We start from the raw sequence: 21614 nt of genomic DNA on the forward strand, positions 1-21614 counted from the left end.
CTGTGGCTGCACAAAATGCATTATTCAATATGGTGGCATTGCTGTCATTATTCCTTCAAGCCATAATTCGTTGGTAGGTGTCATCCACTTAAGCAGTAGCCCTTGGGCGGCGTGAGCGAGGCATGTCATCGACAGATCCTGTGTCCCTGATCTCCTCCAAGTCCGAACAACTTCGCTTTGGTTCAGTCCGAGATTCCTGGACACTTCTCTTTTTGACAGCCCTTCCTGGCGCAAAGTAACAATGCGGACGCGATCGAACCGCGGTATTGACTGTCTAGGCATGATTGAACTAAAGACAACACGAGCCGTTTACCTCCTTCCTGTTGGAATGACTGGAACTGATCGGCTGTTGGACACCATCCACCTAATAGGCGCTGCTCGTGCATGGTTGTTCACACCTTTGGACGGGTTTAGTGACATCTTTGAACAGTCAAAGGGACTGTGTCTGTGATACAATATCGAAAGTCAACGTTTACCTTCAGGAGTTCTGGGAACCAGGGGGATGCAAAACTTTTTTTGATGTGTGTAGTAGTAGCAGGATGAAGCCGGTATCACCCCACATGGAGGGTTGCCTACATAAGGGGCAAGCAAACATTTGGGTGCAGACTTTATTGGTTTATGACCCCCTTCCCCTCGCTGGAACCTATTGTTCTGATAAGCAGTTTAGGAGCCCCTGAGAGTTGATTTACGACCCTTGGGGATAATCCAACCTTCTGAGACCCCACCCCTACTCCTGCCCCTCCAATCCCTCACCCCTCACCTCCTCATGATATGAAATTGAAATGAATGTCATTTAGAAACAGGGGATATCATGTTTATTTATAAATTTAAATTTTAGGGGATTGGATCTTTTTATTTAATGTGAAAAGCTCACATCCAGCAATAATATGTCCTAATTAAGTAACTACACTGCCGCAGATTGGAGGTGCTGTCTTGTTGGACAATTTTCGTGTCTGGGCTCACTGATATAGTGCACAATGCCATCACAAGAGACGTGGTACACCCTCCCTCGCCCCCATGGCTCGCATCCTCCTCCTAACCCCTCTCAGAAAATATTGGTGGGAAAAAGACCCACTTTCTGTTGGAGAGAAGTTACCTCATGAAACTTTATTCAAATCAACGTCAATAATATACTGATGCATATTGTTTATTTAATCAATTTGCGTGAGACAGGGCTCCCCCACTTGGGTACAACTCACATCTGCACCTTGCCCTCCCCCCCCCCCCCCCCCTACAACCAGCTTCCTCCAATGTAATAACTCAAAGCATCCAGGAATGGAATGAAATGCAGTATATAGCTAGCCTTTGGGTTATCCTGCATGTATGGTCAAAAACCATCCAATATCCTCATGTCGGCCTCCTTTGATCTCACAATCCCCAAACAAAGCATCAAGTGGAGGCATTCCGATGATCGGAAAATTCCTGACTCGCTTCCTCTCTCACCCTCTCCCTCTCTCTCTCTCTCTCTCTCTCTCTCTCAATGGGTAACTTCTGTTTGTGTGTGGGGGAAACAACGTCTCCAGACACGCAGATGGAGGTTTTCATCTCTCCCTTGAGAGTACAGTGTTCCTATTGCCTAATGCTGTGGACAAAGGGATCCCTGACGCAATATAGATAACAAAAATAGACAGAAATAGTTCATTTGCACTAACCTATCAAATTAATTGTTTAACAATTTACAGGGTCAAATAATTGGCTTAAAACCCTCACCATCACTTTACAATGCTACTTATTCATAATAAAAACATATTTTCAGTGTTTGAGTGTCACACGCAAACATTATGGAAATTAAGTAATTAAATATCTGCCAAGAATAGGTGGTAACACAAAACATATCTGAGGTCGTGTATGTACAAACGTTTGAGAATGCAAGCACCTTCCTCCACCACAACGTCTACACTAGAAACATTAGTCCCCGCAACTTCTGGGAGCAGCGGTCGCGCCATGTGCCCGTGGCATAGAGTGATTAAGTGTTACCGTTTCTTCTACACGGACACACTCACCTTGCAAGAGGACATTAACGGTATTCGCAGTGGTGCTCGCATACTTTTCAGGTTTGACGAACACTACAACACCCTGTCGACTGGCCCTCTATATAACCCGATCTTATTCACACGAACACTACCTCGAAGTGTTTGGGACGGTGGGTGACATCCCCTGGATTTGCCATACAGGAAGAAACTACTGTCTTCCTCGCCGAACTGAGGCTTTGGGGGCTAACTGATACTTGGTCTAGTGTACTCGTAAAGCAACGGCTGCAGCAAGCGGTGTACCGGAAGGTTAGAAGAGAGTGCTCGTGGCTCACCTGTTGGGCGGCAGGGGGCAGCAGCAGCGGGCCGACGGGCGACGCCCGGAGCCGCGCGAGGCCGGCCGACAGCCAGCTGGGGGCGGCGCGCCGGGACTCCTGCAGGCGGCGCGCCGCCACCTGCACCAGCAGCGCCGCCGCAGCCGCGCACAGCCCGTCCCGGTGGAACAGCACTGGCGGCACACCACACTCCAGTCTCAGTTCAACTCCTCGTACGCTATACATGATCATTGTACTAATGCCATTCACTTTACTGCTAGATCAGTTTTGCAATTTGGATAACAAAATAACTGGCGATGACCAAAGCAGAGGGGATATAAAATGCAGACTGGCTGTAGTGCGAAAAACATTTTTAAAAGAGGAATTCGTTAACATATAATGAAAATTTAAATGTTAACAAGTCTTTTCTGAAGGTGAAGTGAAACACAGACAATAAATAGTTCAGAAAAGAAGAGAATAGAATATCTGAAAAGTGGTGCTACGGAAGAATACTGAAGATTAGATAGTAGTTCGTTCTGATGCACTTTTGATATCCAATTGATATACTTATTAATCAGATTGATCAATTAAACCACCCATCCCCCTTCTCTTAACCTATTCTTCTGCTTAGTTGTTTCTGACCCCTTGGGGATACATAACGTTATGCTAATTGATTTATGATCCCCTGGAGGTAATTCATTCTTCTGAGAAACCCCCACCCCGCTCCCCTACGCCTTCTGCTCCCCCACCACTCTGAGAAAACGGATATTTCTTCAGTTGAGAGCCCTTCCCCCCTCTTGGGAAATCCCACAGCCATGAGCCCTTTTCCTCTTCCTGGAAAATTCCCCAGCCCTCCCCACCCCTGTCACAACATCAACCCACCCTTCTCCATCTAGAAATTAGCGGGAAAAAGACTCAATCCGTGCTGGACAGGAAGGATCTCACGACACGAAACTAAAATCAGTGTCAATAATACACTCCTGGAAATGGAAAAAAGAACACATTGACACCGGTGTGTCAGACCCACCATACTTGCTCTGGACAATGCGAGAGTGCTGTACAAGCAATGATCACACGCACGGCACAGCGGACACACCAGGAACCGCAGTGTAGGCCGTCGAATGGCGCTAGCTGCGCAGCATTTGTGCACCGCCGCCGTCAGTGTCAGCCAGTTTGCCGTGGCATACGGAGCTCCATCGCAGTCTTTAACACTGGTAGCATGCCGCGACAGCGTGGACGTGAACCGTATGTGCAGTTGACGGACTTTGAGCGAGTGCGTATAGTGGGCATGCGGGAGGCCGGGTGGACGTACCGCCGAATTGCTCAAAACGTGGGGCGTGAGGTCTCCACAGTACATCGATGTTGTCGCCAGTGGTCGGCGGAAGGTGCACGTGCCCGTCGACCTGGGACCGGACCGCAGCGACGCACGGATGCACGCCAAGACTGTAGGATCCTACGCAGTGCCGTAGGGGACCGCACCGCCACTTCCCATCAAATTAGGGACACTGTTGCTCCTGGGTTATCGGCGAGGACCATTCGCAACCGTCTCTATGAAGCTGGGCTACGGTCCCGCACACCGTTAGGCCGTCTTCCGCTCACGCCCCAACATCGTGCAGACCGCCTCCAGTGGTGTCGCGACAGGCGTGAATGGAGGGACGAATGGAGACGTGTCGTCTTCAGCGATGAGAGTCGTTTCTGCCTTGGTACCAATGATGGTCGTATGCGTGTTTGGCGCCGTGCAGGTGAGATCCACAATCAGGACTGCATACGACCGAGGCACACAGGGCCAACACCCGGCATCATGGTGTGGGGAGCGATCTCCTACACTGGCCGTACACCTCTGGAGATCGTCGAGGGGACACTGAATAGTGCACGGTACATCCAAACCGTCATCGAACGCATCGTTCTACCATTCCTATACCGGCAAGGGAACTTGCTGTTCCAACAAGACAATGCACGTCCGCATGTAACCCGTGCCACCCAACGTGTTCTAGAAGGTGTAAGTCAACTACCCTGGCCAGCAAGATCTTCGGATCTGTCCCCCATTGAGCATGTTTGGGACTGGATGAAGCGTCGTCTCACACGGTCTGCACGTCCAGCACGAACGCTGGTCCAACTGAGGCGCCAGGTGGAAATGACATGGCAAGCCGTTCCACAGGACTACATCCAGCATCTCTACGATCGTCTCCATGGGAGAATAGCAGCCTGCATTGCTGCGAAAGGTGGATATACACTGTACTAGTGCCGACATTGTGCATGCTCTGTTGGCTGTGTCTATGTGCGTGTGGTTCTGTCAGTGTGATCATGTGATGTATCTGACCCCAGGAATGTGTCAATAAAGTTTCCCCTTCCTGGGACAATGAATTCACGGTGTTCTTATTTCAATTTCCAGGAGTGTATATTGCTACATATCGTTTACTTAACCAGTTTGTGATAAACAAAGCTCCTCCCTGGTGGGAAACAATTCAATTGTGGTCCACTACTCTTATGACATGACGTCACACCCTGCTGGTCGATACTACTACATTTAGGTCAAAATCCTCACTGCATGAATGCCACATCCCATCGATTCTACAGAGATGTCGAGACACTTTTGATTCATCACTTGTATATGAGTTAGGAAATGTCTCTACGAGTCGATTGACCGTGTAGAATATTGCAATTTGTAATAAAAACGCTCGTAGTATGTGCCAAGTCTCGCATGCACTGACGCACGATTGCGCAAGCACGGCGAAAAAGACGACTGCCAGGCACACGTGCTGCGGACCACAGCTGCGCCGGTCGCCTCGCGAATTCTCGAGCTCGCAGGAGAGGAGAGAGGACCACACACAGCGCCGACACGTGTGGCGCGCAAACCGGGAGTCGTGCCGGTCCCCGAACGAAGTGTATGTCGGCGGCAGCTCTTCGTGCGGTTCTGCCGACAGATAGGAGGTGGCACAAAGCGCTAGCTTTCCTCTGCCAGAAACATCAGATGTGATGTCCTGGCCGACCGCTGTGGCCGAGTGATTCTAGCCGCTTCAGTCCGGAGCCGCGCGGCAGCTACGGTCGCAGGTTCGAATCCCGCCTCGGGCACGGATGTGCCTGATGTCCTTAGGTTAGTTAGGTTTAAGTAGTTCTAGGTCCTAGGGGACTGATGAACTCAAATGTTAAGTCCCATAGTGCTCAGAGCCATTTGAACCATTTGTGATGTACTGCTCTGATTACAATGCTACCGATTGGCAGCGAGAATAACGTATCACAAAAATAAACATCGCTAATAAAGACCTAAACATTCCACAAAGGTCGCCAGGAACCAAACCTAATACGTACAGGGTGGTCCATTGATAGTAACTGGGCCAAATATCTCACGAAATAAGCGTCACACGAAAAAACTACAAAGAACGAAACTTGTCTAGCGTAAAAGGGGAAACCAGGTGGCGCTATGGTTGGCCCGCAAACGGATATCAACTGCGTTTTTTAAAAATAGGAACCCCCATTTTTATTACATATTCGTGTAGTACGTAAATAAATGCGAATGTTTTAGTTGGACCACTTTTTTCCCTTTGTGATAGATGGCGCTGTAATAGTCACAACATATGTCTCACAATTTTAGACGAGCAGTTGGTAACAGGTAGGTTTTTTAAATTAAAATACAGAACGTCGGTACGTTTGAACGTTTTATTTTTGTTGTTCCAATGAGATACATGTACCTTTGTGAACTTATCATTCCCGAGAACGCATGCTGTTACAGCGTGATTACCTGTAAATACCACAGTAATGCAATAAATGCTCAAATGCATTTGGCAATACGTGTAACGACATTCCTTTCAACAGCGAGTAGTTCGCCTTCCATAATGTTCCCACATGCATTGACAATGCGCAGACGCATGTTGTCAGGCGTTGCCGGTGGATCACGATAGCAAATATCCTTCAACTTTCCCCACAGAAAGAAATCCGGGGGCGTCAGGTCCGGTGAACGTGCGGACCATGGTATGGTGTTTCGACGACTAATCCACCTGTCATGAAATATGCTATTCAATACCGCTTCAACCGCATGCGAGCTATGTGCCGGACCTCCGTCATGATGGAAGTACATCGCCATTCTGTCATGCAGTGAAACATCTTGTAGTAACATCGGTAGAACATTACGTAGGTAATCAGCATACATTGCTCCATTTAGATTGCCATCGATAAAATGGGGGCCAAATTATCCTTCCTCCCATAATGCCGCACCATACATTAACCCGCCAAGGTCGCTGATGTTCCACTTGTCGCAGCTATCGTGCATTTTCCGTTGCCCAATAGTGCATATTATGCCGGTTTACGTTACCGCTGTTGGTGAATGACGCTTCGTCGCTAAATAGAAAGCGTGCAAAAAAACTGTCATCGTCCCGTAATTTCTCTTGTGCCCAGTGGCAGAACCGTACAAGACGTTCAAAGTCGTCGCCATGCAATCCTTGCTGCATAGAAATATGGTACGGATGCAATCTTATGTTGATGTAGCATTCTCAACACCGACGTTTTTGAGATTCCCGATTCTAGCGCAATTTGTCTGTTACTGCTGTGCGGATTAGTCGCGACAGCAGTTAAAACACCTACCTGGGCATCATCATTTGTTGCAGGTCGTGGTTGACGTTTCACATGTGGCTGAACGCTTCCTGTTTCCTTAAATAACGTTAACTATCCGGCGAACGGTCCGGACACTTGGATGATGTCGTCCAGGATACCGAGCAGCATACATAGCACACGCCCGTTGGGCATTTTGATCAAAATAGCCATCGACCTTTTCCGCAATTGGTAAACGGTCCATTTTAACACGGGTAATACATCACGAAGTAAATACCGTCCGCACTGGAGGAATGTTACGTGATACTTATACGTTTGCGACTATTACAGCGCCATCTATCACGAAGCGAAAAAAGTGGTCCAACTAAAACATTCATATTTCTTTACGTACTACGCGAATATGTAATAAAAATGTGGGTTCCTATTTTTAAAAAAACGCAGTTGATATCCGTTTGCCCTATGGCAGCGTCATCTAGCGGGCAAACCATAGCGCCATCTGGTTTCCTCCTTCATGCTAGAAGAGTTTCGTTCATTGTAATTTTTTTGTTTGACGCTGATTTCGAGAGATATTTGGCCCGATCACTATCAATGGACCACCCTGTATATAGCAAATAGGCTCCATAAGACATGTAGCAGGTAATAGCTCTGAGCAGATGCCTGAAGCTAGAGAAACGACTCCTTCACTGCATTTTGCTGGAACTGTCGCGACAACGCGTCTGCTTCCCAGAGTTTCTATTCAGCGATCCCAGCACCCAAGCGACATCGGAAACTACTGACTGATATTGACGTCACAAAGAGTGACGTGGTCCATCCCCACATGTATAGACAGGCGAAAGAAAATCGAGTAATTAAATTGCAAAAACACTCGCCACATATCGGTGGTTCTGTATGCAGAGGCAGTTGAGGCGCCCTCCTCGACGCATTGCCTGTGACCCATGCGATCACGATGGTATCCAAATTCGTACAGAGCAGTAGTTCGCTATTCCCCCCTGCCAGAGGGCTCTTCGAGTGTCGCCACCGGGTCAGTCCAGTGACTTCGGAGCAAAAGTCGGCGTCCTTTGATATTTGATACCCAGGAAACCACCTCTGCTCTCTCTCAAGTGGCTACTAAGGCGTGGCTTCCGGTCAGCCACTGGCTGCAGACACTGTGAGACAAACAACTGCGGCTTGGACAGACGATTCTAAGCTTCTAACTGCAATTCCACCTCTGACACAGATTCTCCCCAGTTTAAAGGAAATCTACGTTACCCAGTCCTAGACAGGGATGTTGTTGTCCATACATATCGAGTTTCCCACGCAAAATGTAGAGTCCTCTCTTTTATACGAGTTATTTTCGAAGGTAGAATAAAGCGGAGCATACACGAATTTTTGTATCATTATGTTTTATGAAAATTCTGTACAACAGTATGGCATAGGTATATTTCCTCTACGTATTCTCTCATAGTTGAAAAAATATCTGTTTGTATCAGCTTAATGTCTGCTACATCTTGCGGCACAGGACTGAAAAATTAAACTCATTTTGGGCTAATGACAAAGTGCTAAGAACATGCTCCTCCTCTGCCACAGGATGCATCCTCACCTTCGAACTCTGTCAAAGTAAACAAATGCAAAGTTTCTTAAAGTAGCAGCAGAGAGGAGTAGTAAACATTAGGTTTATACTGAAAGTAGGATGTTTAGGTTTTTATGTTGGTAACGCCACGTAGCGCTCTGTATGAAAATCACTGACTGTGCTGTGTGCAGTCTGTGGCTGGTTTGCATTGTTGCAAAATTTGCTATTGTAGTGTTGGGCAGTTGGATGTGAACAGCGCGTAGCGTTGCGTTGCGCAGTTGGAGGTGAGCCGCCAGCAGTGGTGGATGTGAGGAGAGAGATGGCAGAGTTTTGAGAGCGGACGATCTGGTCGTGTGTCCGTCAGAAAAAGGAAATTTGTTAGACTGGATGTCAGGAACTGCTATATATATTATGACTTCTGAACACTATTAAGGTAAATACATTGTTTGTTCTCTATCAAAATCTTTCATTTGCTAACTATGCCTATCAGTAGTTAGTGCCTTCAGTAGTTTGAATCTTTTATTTAGCTGGCAGTAGTGGCGCTCGCTGTATTGCAGTAGTTCGAGTAACGAAGATTTTTGTGAGGTAAGTGATTCATGAAAGGTATAGGTTATTGTTAGTCAGGGCCATTCTTTTGTGGGAATTATTGAAAGTCAGTTGCGCTAAAAATATTGTGTGTCAGTTTAGTGTTGATCAGAATAAGTAAAGAGAGAAATGTCTGAGTACGCTCAGTTTTGCTCAGCTGTTTGAAAATCAAATAACGTAAGAAGTTTACCAGCACAGTAATACATAATTTTCCAAAGGGGAAGTTTCAATACTACGTCCCACCTCAAGAATTCTGTGATAAAGCTGATTTTATTATGGTGGTCAGCCCTCTCTGTGTAGGTGGGAGATTGAAATATCGTTAAAAGATTTCACCGCAACGAAAAAACGCCTGATAACCGCTTCAGCTCGCGAATCATATCCGTGATGCTCTTGCACTCGCTTCCACCAGCCCAGCATTATGTCATTGATATCAAATTGACTGACTAATTAATTAAATTGATCATGAAAGTCACTTTGCATAGTGAGTAACTTTTTTTCCTTCAGTCGGATTACACTTGCCAGGTAGCTGAAATGTCCGTGTGGAGTTGGTAATATTCCATCGGGCGCCTCCCCACGTGGTCGGTAGAGAATGTTCACTGTATATGGTTGACACCAAGAAAATAAAATGCCCGAGGCGAACCATTACTAGCAAACTACTGCCTTGCAGCTGAGAGTTGGGAAAAAAAATCACCCTTTACGAAATGTCAACAAAGAAAAGCCAGATGGATAAATAAGACAGACATGAAATGGAAAGGCAATGGAAGGCAGGAACCAAACGATGGAGACAAGATAAGTAAGAAAAGAAAGAAAAAAATCGGGTTTATTCATCAGTACTTGGAATGTGAGATCACTATACCGTCCAGGAGTTTTGAAAGTGAAGCTTAACCAAATAATGAAACTGAACCAGAGCACCATAGTATAATACTAACGTGCTGTGAAACAAGCTAATGTTACCCTCTGGGAGGATTTTGAACATTGAACATGCGTGTATCTTATCAACAAAGGTATCGGACTATAATTCTGAATTTGGTGAAATTAACAGAAAAAATCAAAGGGCCTTTAACCTTGGGAGTTAATGGAAGTGATAACATCAAAAGTGAATGAAAAAATGAACGGTCGCCAGCCCAATTAGGCGATTTATTTAAGAAGTATACGTTTAAGAAAACTGAATATTGCTTATTGAAGTTACTTTCGTTGAGCTTTCCCTTTGAATAGCAAACAGGATACAATCTGACACAGTGCACTCTGAAGCGTGTTTAGCAGCAGTTACCAATAACACACACATCAGTAAATTATAAGAAGTAACTTTGCACTAGGCTCATACCAATGACAGCTACACTCAAGAGCATTACTGAATCAAATACTGAAATGTTACTGCACGAAGTGCAGAACTAAATTTGGACATGAGGGGCTTTTATCTTAAGTGACACAAAAAATCGATAAGACGAATAACCTCGTAAATACACTGTTTAAGCTCCTCTACATACGTCAGTTTTCCCTAGCAACTGTAGTAGTTCAATTTTTTTCCTAATAAGTGGAGAATATGATGGAGACCCATCAACTAGTATAGTTTCTCTAGTCAACTCTCTCTGATTATTACAGTAAAAAAGACTACTTCAAAAAGATAATCATTCACTTAACTTGGAGTAGTACATAATTTACTTTGTAAGAGAATAAAACCCAACACTTGGCTTAATTAACTTCAATAAAGGAACCATTCATGATAGAAACCAAAACCACACTATTTTTGAAAATGGACTTAACTTATTTGCCTTGTTATCACCTATGAAGAAGGTGTTTTAGTCAATAATATTTACACAATCTTGCACTGTATTCCTACAAAACTATACTTTGTAATAAACTAAGCCTACTTGAGCAAAATCCTATCTAACTGCACTTTTGTGGTTTTAACTTTAACTTTTACTACTCCTTTTATATTAGGCAAAAATCACATTAAAACACTTGAATGGAATAATTCTTAATTTATATTAGGATACTCGGTTTTAGTATCACTTAGATGCGGATCCTGCATAGGTTCATGATCGGGATAGAAAATATGGTTCTGGACACAAATTTGTTTTTGTGATTATTATTCAAATCACACACAAATTAACTGGTCCATGCCCATATACATTACTGAATGTATGAAGTTAGTGAAGCAGTGGCGAATATACTGTAGGTGGCAAGCGACATGGCGGCTAACTTTACTCACAGCTCTTGATGTTCTAATTATGAGTTAACGAACATTTCGCTCTCATTTAAGTATATGGTCGAAAGAGTTGTGAATTGTGAAACGAACACTGCCGTCCAGAACCGCGTGCCACAAAGAGCACAGATTCACCACGAGATGGGGCAATTCACAGGCATCTATTGTCTATTGAGGGCTAAGTGCTGTAGTGTGTGAGTGAGACAGACGAGAACCTATGTCATATGGAAGTCGTTTGTGGCCAAGGAGATGTAGCAGTTTAAATATGGCGGACCTAAGGTCAGCCATAAAGGGAAATATTTATGAAAACTATTTAATACTGTAGTAATGCAGGGAATGAAGCCACAGTAATTTTAATCTACCATCCTTCATAAATTATCATGGTGATCTCAATAAAACTTGACAATTTATCATATCTATAATAGTTTAGCATTTACTTAAAGTGAAATTCACAACTTTTGTAACAAAGATCTCAGTGCTAAAATCTGAACGCTTTAGTCAATCTTAACGATCGACACTTCATATAGAAGCACATCATTAAAATGACAAATGTTGTAAATATCAGTTCTGTAACTTCATTCGTTTAAAAGATATAGTAAATTTCAATTATCAGTATTTTCAGTTAAGCATCAGATCATCCTTCCCTCCACACAAAACACAATGAACGATGACAGCATGACACCTTATTGAATCATTAGAATATTTTTTGTAAAGTTTAGTGCATAATAGTTACTTTTATTCTGTATTTATTTATCAGAAAGCACGTTGGTGCAATGCTACTGGCCGTGACATTCATAGCTAAGAAGGAAATTGTATTGGTTTTATGTAAAAGAATTCAACAATGGATATTACTGTTACTATATCTATCACGTCAAAGTGGTCAAGCTTAGATTATTTAAATATGTTAAAATGCAAAATAATGTAGAATAAGCTTTAGCCAATCAGATGGACAGCTTCAGGAGAGGGAACTTCCCTAGTCAGTTGAGCGAGGATAATCGGCAGGTGGGAAACGCTGCTGGGGACGGGCAGAGACACAGTGCTGGTGCAGACGCGAAAGCGGACAGTTCCGCTGGAGACACCAAAGGGGGCAGTTCGGATTGAGACGCGAAAGCGGACAGTTCTGCTGGAGACACCAAAGGGAGCAGTTCGGATTGAGACGCGAAAGCGGACAGTTCTGCTGGAGACACCAAAGGGAGCAGTTCGGATTGAGACGCGAAAGCGGACAGTTCTGCTGGAGACACCAAAGGGTGCAGTTCGGATTGAGACGCGAAAGCGGACAGTTCTGCTGGAGACACCAAAGGGAGCAGTTCGGATTGAGACGCGAAAGCGGACAGTTCTGCTGGAGACACCAAAGGGAGCAGTTTGGATTGAGACGCGAAAGCGGACAGTTCTGCTGGAGACACCAAAGGGAGCAGTTCGGATTGAGACGCGAAAGCGGACAGTTCTGCTGGAGACACCAAAGGGAGCAGTTTGGATTGAGACGCGAAAGCGGACAGTTCTGCTGGAGACACCAAAGGGAGCAGTTCGGATTGAGACGCGAAAGCGGACAGTTCTGCTGGAGACACCAAAGGGAGCAGTTCGGATTGAGACGCGAAAGCGGACAGTTCTGCTGGAGACACCAAAGGGTGCAGTTCGGATTGAGACGCGAAAGCGGACAGTTCTGCTGGAGACACCAAAGGGAGCAGTTCGGATTGAGACGCGAAAGCGGACAGTTCTGCTGGAGACACCAAAGGGAGCAGTTTGGATTGAGACGCGAAAGCGGACAGTTCTGCTGGAGACACCAAAGGGGGCAGTTCGGATTGAGACGCGAAAGCGGATAGTTCTGCTGGAGACACCAAATGGGGGCAGTTCGGATTGCGACGCAAAAGCGGACAGTTCTGCTGGAGACACCAAAGGGAGCAGTTCGGATTGAGACGCGAAAGCGGATAGTTCTGCTGGAGACACCAAATGGGGGCAGTTCGGATTGAGACGCGAAAGCGGACAGTTCTGCTGGAGACACCAAAGGGAGCAGTTCGGATTGAGACGCGAAAGCGGACAGTTCTGCTGGAGACACCAAAGGGAGCAGTTCGGATTGAGACGCGAAAGCGGACAGTTCTGCTGGAGACACCAAAGGGAGCAGTTCGGATTGAGACGCGAAAGCGGACAGTTCTGCTGGAGACACCAAAGGGAGCAGTTCGGATTGAGACGCGAAAGCGGACAGTTCTGCTGGAGACACCAAAGGGAGCAGTTTGGATTGAGACGCGAAAGCGGACAGTTCTGCTGGAGACACCAAAGGGGGCAGTTCGGATTGAGACGCGAAAGCGGATAGTTCTGCTGGAGACACCAAATGGGGGCAGTTCGGATTGAGACGCGAAAGCGGACAGTTCTGCTGGAGACACCAAAGGGAGCAGTTCGGATTGAGACGCGAAAGCGGACAGTTCTGCTGGAGACACCAAAGGGAGCAGTTCGGATTGAGACGCGAAAGCGGACAGTTCTGCTGGAGACACCAAAGGGAGCAGTTCGGATTGAGACGCGAAAGCGGACAGTTCTGCTGGAGACACCAAAGGGAGCAGTTCGGATTGAGACGCGAAAGCGGACAGTTCTGCTGGAGACACCAAAGGGAGCAGTTCGGATTGAGACGCGAAAGCGGACAGTTCTGCTGGAGACACCAAAGGGAGCAGTTCGGATTGAGACGCGAAAGCGGACAGTTCTGCTGGAGACACCAAAGGGAGCAGTTCGGATTGAGACGCGAAAGCGGACAGTTCTGCTGGAGACACCAAAGGGGGCAGTTCGGATTGAGACGCGAAAGCGGACAGTTCTGCTGGAGACACCAAAGGGAGCAGTTCGGATTGAGACGCGAAAGCGGACAGTTCTGCTGGAGACACCAAAGGGAGCAGTTTGGATTGAGACGCGAAAGCGGACAGTTCTGCTGGAGACACCAAAGGGAGCAGTTCGGATTGAGACGCGAAAGCGGACAGTTCTGCTGGAGACACCAAAGGGTGCAGTTCGGATTGAGACGCGAAAGCGGACAGTTCTGCTGGAGACACCAAAGGGAGCAGTTCGGATTGAGACGCGAAAGCGGACAGTTCTGCTGGAGACACCAAAGGGAGCAGTTTGGATTGAGACGCGAAAGCGGACAGTTCTGCTGGAGACACCAAAGGGAGCAGTTTGGATTGAGACGCGAAAGCGGACAGTTCTGCTGGAGACACCAAAGGGAGCAGTTCGGATTGAGACGCGAAAGCGGACAGTTCTGCTGGAGACACCAAAGGGAGCAGTTCGGATTGAGACGCGAAAGCGGACAGTTCTGCTGGAGACACCAAAGGGTGCAGTTCGGATTGAGACGCGAAAGCGGACAGTTCTGCTGGAGACACCAAAGGGAGCAGTTCGGATTGAGACGCGAAAGCGGACAGTTCTGCTGGAGACACCAAAGGGAGCAGTTTGGATTGAGACGCGAAAGCGGACAGTTCTGCTGGAGACACCAAAGGGGGCAGTTCGGATTGAGACGCGAAAGCGGATAGTTCTGCTGGAGACACCAAATGGGGGCAGTTCGGATTGCGACGCAAAAGCGGACAGTTCTGCTGGAGACACCAAAGGGAGCAGTTCGGATTGAGACGCGAAAGCGGATAGTTCTGCTGGAGACACCAAATGGGGGCAGTTCGGATTGAGACGCGAAAGCGGACAGTTCTGCTGGAGACACCAAAGGGAGCAGTTCGGATTGAGACGCGAAAGCGGACAGTTCTGCTGGAGACACCAAAGGGAGCAGTTCGGATTGAGACGCGAAAGCGGACAGTTCTGCTGGAGACACCAAAGGGAGCAGTTCGGATTGAGACGCGAAAGCGGACAGTTCTGCTGGAGACACCAAAGGGAGCAGTTCGGATTGAGACGCGAAAGCGGACAGTTCTGCTGGAGACACCAAAGGGAGCAGTTTGGATTGAGACGCGAAAGCGGACAGTTCTGCTGGAGACACCAAAGGGGGCAGTTCGGATTGAGACGCGAAAGCGGATAGTTCTGCTGGAGACACCAAATGGGGGCAGTTCGGATTGAGACGCGAAAGCGGACAGTTCTGCTGGAGACACCAAAGGGAGCAGTTCGGATTGAGACGCGAAAGCGGACAGTTCTGCTGGAGACACCAAAGGGAGCAGTTCGGATTGAGACGCGAAAGCGGACAGTTCTGCTGGAGACACCAAAGGGAGCAGTTCGGATTGAGACGCGAAAGCGGACAGTTCTGCTGGAGACACCAAAGGGAGCAGTTCGGATTGAGACGCGAAAGCGGACAGTTCTGCTGGAGACACCAAAGGGAGCAGTTCGGATTGAGACGCGAAAGCGGACAGTTCTGCTGGAGACACCAAAGGGAGCAGTTCGGATTGAGACGCGAAAGCGGACAGTTCTGCTGGAGACACCAAAGGGAGCAGTTCGGATTGAGACGCGAAAGCGGACAGTTCTGCTGGAGACACCAAAGGGAGCAGTTCGGATTGAGACGCGAAAGCGGACAGTTCTGCTGGAGACACCAAAGGGAGCAGTTCGGATTGAGACGCGAAAGCGGACAGTTCTGCTGGAGACACCAAAGGGAGCAGTTTGGATTGAGACGCGAAAGCGGACAGTTCTGCTGGAGACACCAAAGGGAGCAGTTCGGATTGAGACGCGAAAGCGGATAGTTCTGCTGGAGACACCAAATGGGGGCAGTTCGGATTGAGACGCGAAAGCGGACAGTTCTGCTGGAGACACCAAAGGGAGCAGTTCGGATTGAGACGCGAAAGCGGACAGTTCTGCTGGAGACACCAAAGGGAGCAGTTCGGATTGAGACGCGAAAGCGGACAGTTCTGCTGGAGACACCAAAGGGAGCAGTTCGGATTGAGACGCGAAAGTGGACAGTTCTGCTGGGGACACCAAAGGGAGCAGTTCGGATTGAGACCCGAAAGCGGACAGTTCTGCTGGAGACACCAAAGGGAGCAGTTTGGATTGAGACGCGAAAGCGGACAGTTCTGCTGGAGACACCAAAGGGAGCAGTTCGGATTGAGACGCGAAAGCGGACAGTTCTGCTGGAGACACCAAAGGGAGCAGTTTGGATTGAGACGCGAAAGCGGACAGTTCTGCTGGAGACACCAAAGGGGGCAGTTCGGATTGAGACGCGAAAGCGGATAGTTCTGCTGGAGACACCAAATGGGGGCAGTTCGGATTGAGACGCGAAAGCGGACAGTTCTGCTGGAGACACCAAAGGGAGCAGTTCGGATTGAGACGCGAAAGCGGACAGTTCTGCTGGAGACACCAAAGGGAGCAGTTCGGATTGAGACGCGAAAGCGGACAGTTCTGCTGGAGACACCAAAGGGGGCAGTTCGGATTGAGACGCGAAAGCGGATAGTTCTGCTGGAGACACCAAAGGGAGCAGTTCGGATTGAGACGCGAAAGCGGACAGTTCTGCTGGAGACACCAAAGGGAGCAGTTTGGATTGAGACGCGAAAGCGGACAGTTCTGCTGGAGACACCAAAGGGAGCAGTTCGGATTGAGACGCGAAAGCGGACAGTTCTGCTGGAGACACCAAAGGGAGCAGTTCGGATTGAGACACGAAAGCGGACAGTTCTGCTGGAGACACCAAATGGGGGCAGTTCGGATTGAGACGCGAAAGCGGACAGTTCTGCTGGAGACACCAAAGGGAGCAGTTCGGATTGAGACGCGAAAGCGGACAGTTCTGCTGGAGACACCAAAGGGAGCAGTTCGGATTGAGACGCGAAAGCGGACAGTTCTGCTGGACACACCAAAGGGAGCAGTTCGGATTGAGACGCGAAAGCGGACAGTTCTGGTGGAGACACCAAAGGGAGCAGTTCGGATTGAGACGCGAAAGCGGACAGTTCTGCTGGAGACACCAAAGGGAGCAGTTCGGATTGAGACGCGAAAGCGGACAGTTCTGCTGGAGACACCAAAGGGAGCAGTTCGGATTGAGACGCGAAAGCGGATAGTTCTGCTGGAGACACCAAATGGGGGCAGTTCGGATTGAGACGCGAAAGCGGACAGTTCTGCTGGAGACACCAAAGGGAGCAGTTCGGATTGAGACGCGAAAGCGGACAGTTCTGCTGGAGACACCAAAGGGAGCAGTTCGGATTGAGACGCGAATGCGGACAGTTCTGCTGGAGACACCAAAGGGAGCAGTTCGGATTGAGACGCGAAAGCGGACAGTTCTGCTGGAGACACCAAAGGGAGCAGTTCGGATTGAGACGCGAAAGCGGATAGTTCTGCTGGAGACACCAAATGGGGGCAGTTCGGATTGAGACGCGAAAGCGGACAGTTCTGCTGGAGACACCAAAGGGAGCAGTTTGGATTGAGACGCGAAAGCGGACAGTTCTGCTGGAGACACCAAAGGGGGCAGTTCGGATTGAGACGCGAAAGCGGATAGTTCTGCTGGAGACACCAAATGGGGGCAGTTCGGATTGAGACGCGAAAGCGGACAGTTCTGCTGGAGACACCAAAGGGAGCAGTTCGGATTGAGACGCGAAAGCGGACAGTTCTGCTGGAGACACCAAAGGGAGCAGTTCGGATTGAGACGCGAAAGCGGACAGTTCTGCTGGAGACACCAAAGGGGGCAGTTCGGATTGAGACGCGAAAGCGGATAGTTCTGCTGGAGACACCAAAGGGAGCAGTTCGGATTGAGACGCGAAAGCGGACAGTTCTGCTGGAGACACCAAAGGGAGCAGTTTGGATTGAGACGCGAAAGCGGACAGTTCTGCTGGAGACACCAAAGGGAGCAGTTCGGATTGAGACGCGAAAGCGGACAGTTCTGCTGGAGACACCAAAGGGAGCAGTTCGGATTGAGACACGAAAGCGGACAGTTCTGCTGGAGACACCAAATGGGGGCAGTTCGGATTGAGACGCGAAAGCGGACAGTTCTGCTGGAGACACCAAAGGGAGCAGTTCGGATTGAGACGCGAAAGCGGACAGTTCTGCTGGAGACACCAAAGGGAGCAGTTCGGATTGAGACGCGAAAGCGGACAGTTCTGCTGGACACACCAAAGGGAGCAGTTCGGATTGAGACGCGAAAGCGGACAGTTCTGGTGGAGACACCAAAGGGAGCAGTTCGGATTGAGACGCGAAAGCGGACAGTTCTGCTGGAGACACCAAAGGGAGCAGTTCGGATTGAGACGCGAAAGCGGACAGTTCTGCTGGAGACACCAAAGGGAGCAGTTCGGATTGAGACGCGAAAGCGGATAGTTCTGCTGGAGACACCAAATGGGGGCAGTTCGGATTGAGACGCGAAAGCGGACAGTTCTGCTGGAGACACCAAAGGGAGCAGTTCGGATTGAGACGCGAAAGCGGACAGTTCTGCTGGAGACACCAAAGAGAGCAGTTCGGATTGAGACGCGAATGCGGACAGTTCTGCTGGAGACACCAAAGGGAGCAGTTCGGATTGAGACGCGAAAGCGGACAGTTCTGCTGGAGACACCAAAGGGAGCAGTTCGGATTGAGACGCGAAAGCGGATAGTTCTGCTGGAGACACCAAATGGGGGCAGTTCGGATTGAGACGCGAAAGCGGACAGTTCTGCTGGAGACACCAAAGGGAGCAGTTCGGATTGAGACGCGAAAGCGGACAGTTCTGCTGGAGACACCAAAGGGAGCAGTTCGGATTGAGACGCGAAAGCGGACAGTTCTGCTGGAGACACCAAAGGGAGCAGTTCGGATTGAGACGCGAAAGCGGACAGTTCTGCTGGAGACACCAAAGGGAGCAGTTCGGATTGAGACGCGAAAGCGGACAGTTCTGCTGGAGACACCAAACGGAGCAGTTTGGATTGAGACGCGAAAGCGGACAGTTCTGCTGGAGACACCAAAGGGGGCAGTTCGGATTGAGACGCGAAAGCGGATAGTTCTGCTGGAGACACCAAATGGGGGCAGTTCGGATTGAGACGCGAAAGCGGACAGTTCTGCTGGAGACACGAAAGGGAGCAGTTCGGATTGAGACGCGAAAGCGGACAGTTCTGCTGGAGACACCAAAGGGAGCAGTTCGGATTGAGACGCGAAAGCGGACAGTTCTGCTGGAGACACCAAAGGGAGCAGTTTGGATTGAGACGCGAAAGCGGACAGTTCTGCTGGAGACACCAAAGGGGGCAGTTCGGATCGAGACGCGAAAGCGGATAGTTCTGCTGGAGACACCAAATGGGGGCAGTTCGGATTGAGACGCGAAAGCGGACAGTTCTGCTGGAGACACCAAAGGGAGCAGTTCGGATTGAGACGCGAAAGCGGACAGTTCTGCTGGAGACACCAAAGGGAGCAGTTCGGATTGAGACGCGAAAGCGGACAGTTCTGCTGGAGACACCAAAGGGGGCAGTTCGGATTGGTACGCGAAAGCGGACAGTTCTGCTGGAGACACCAAAGCGGGCAGTTCGGATTGAGACGCGAAAGCGGACAGTTCTGCTGGAGACACCAAAGGGGGCAGTTCGGATTGAGACGCGAAAGCGGATAGTTCTGCTGGAGACACCAAATGGGGGCAGTTCGGATTGAGACGCGAAAGCGGACAGTTCTGCTGGAGACACCAAAGGGAGCAGTTCGGATTGAGACGCGAAAGCGGACAGTTCTGCTGGAGACACCAAAGGGAGCAGTTCGGATTGAGACGCGAAAGCGGACAGTTCTGCTGGAGACACCAATGGGAGCAGTTCGGATTGAGACGCGAAAGCGGACAGTTCTGCTGGAGACACCAAAGGGAGCAGTTCGGATTGAGACGCGAAAGCGGACAGTTCTGCTGGAGACACCAAAGGGGGCAGTTCGGATTGGGACGCGAAAGCGGACAGTTCTGCTGGAGACACCAAATGGGGGCAGTTCGGATTGAGACGCGAAAGCGGACAGTTCTGCTGGAGACACCAAAGGGGGCAGTTCGGATTGAGACGTGAAAGCGGATAGTTCTGCTGGAGACACCAAAGGGAGCAGTTCGGATTGAGACGCGAAAGCGGACAGTTCTGCTGGAGACACCAAAGGGAGCAGTTTGGATTGAGACGCGAAAGCGGACAGTTCTGCTTGAGACACCAAAGGGAGCAGTTCGGATTGAGACGCGAAAGCGGACAGTTCTGCTGGAGACACCAAAGGGAGCAGTTCGGATTGAGACACGAAAGCGGACAGTTCTGCTGGAGACACCAAATGGGGGCAGTTCGGATTGAGACGCGAAAGCGGACAGTTCTGCTGGAGACACCAAAGGGTATAGTTCGGATTGAGACGCGAAAGCGGACAGTTCTGCTGGAGACACCAAAGGGAGCAGTTCGGATTGAGACACGAAAGCGGACAGTTCTGCTGGAGACACCAAAGGGAGCAGTTCGGATTGAGACGCGAAAGCGGACAGTTCTGCTGGAGACACCAAAGGGAGCAGTTCGGATTGAGACGCGAAAGTGGACAGTTCTGCTGGAGACACCAAAGGGAGCAGTTTGGATTGAGACGCGAAAGCGGACAGTTCTGCTGGAGACACCAAAGGGGGCAGTTCGGATTGAGACGCGAAAGCGGATAGTTCTGCTGGAGACACCAAATGGGGGCAGTTCGGATTGAGACGCGAAAGCGGACAGTTCTGCTGGAGACACCAAAGGGAGCAGTTCGGATTGAGACGCGAAAGCGGACAGTTCTGCTGGAGACACCAAAGGGAGCAGTTCGGATTGAGACGCGAAAGCGGACAGTTCTGCTGGAGACACCAAAGGGGGCAGTTCGGATTGAGACGCGAAAGCGGATAGTTCTGCTGGAGACACCAAAGGGAGCAGTTCGGATTGAGACGCGAAAGCGGACAGTTCTGCTGGAGACACCAAAGGGAGCAGTTCGGATTGAGACGCGAATGCGGACAGTTCTGCTGGAGACACCAAAGGGAGCAGTTCGGATTGAGACGCGAAAGCGGACAGTTCTGCTGGAGACACCAAAGGGAGCAGTTCGGATTGAGACGCGAAAGCGGATAGTTCTGCTGGAGACACCAAATGGGGGCAGTTCGGATTGAGACGCGAAAGCGGACAGTTCTGCTGGAGACACCAAAGGGAGCAGTTTGGATTGAGACGCGAAAGCGGACAGTTCTGCTGGAGACACCAAAGGGGGCAGTTCGGATTGAGACGCGAAAGCGGATAGTTCTGCTGGAGACACCAAATGGGGGCAGTTCGGATTGAGACGCGAAAGCGGACAGTTCTGCTGGAGACACCAAAGGGAGCAGTTCGGATTGAGACGCGAAAGCGGACAGTTCTGCTGGAGACACCAAAGGGAGCAGTTCGGATTGAGACGCGAAAGCGGACAGTTCTGCTGGAGACACCAAAGGGGGCAGTTCGGATTGAGACGCGAAAGCGGATAGTTCTGCTGGAGACACCAAAGGGAGCAGTTCGGATTGAGACGCGAAAGCGGACAGTTCTGCTGGAGACACCAAAGGGAGCAGTTTGGATTGAGACGCGAAAGCGGACAGTTCTGCTGGAGACACCAAAGGGAGCAGTTCGGATTGAGACGCGAAAGCGGACAGTTCTGCTGGAGACACC

The 21614-nt window shown here is 49.3% G+C and overlaps 1 protein-coding gene across 1 annotated transcript in view; it reads right to left on the bottom strand.

Annotated features, from left to right (window-relative positions):
• LOC126272230 (neuronal acetylcholine receptor subunit alpha-4-like) overlaps positions 1-21614 on the bottom strand; it is a 172188-nt gene that overhangs the window by 17891 nt on the left and 132683 nt on the right. The window contains exon 8 of the mRNA XM_049974931.1: positions 2306-2478. Coding sequence (XP_049830888.1) covers positions 2306-2478 — 173 coding nt within the window. The remainder of the gene's footprint in view (positions 1-2305; positions 2479-21614) is intronic.

This window comes from Schistocerca gregaria, chromosome 5 (genome assembly GCF_023897955.1).
Source record: "Schistocerca gregaria isolate iqSchGreg1 chromosome 5, iqSchGreg1.2, whole genome shotgun sequence".
NCBI lineage: Eukaryota > Metazoa > Arthropoda > Insecta > Orthoptera > Acrididae > Schistocerca > Schistocerca gregaria.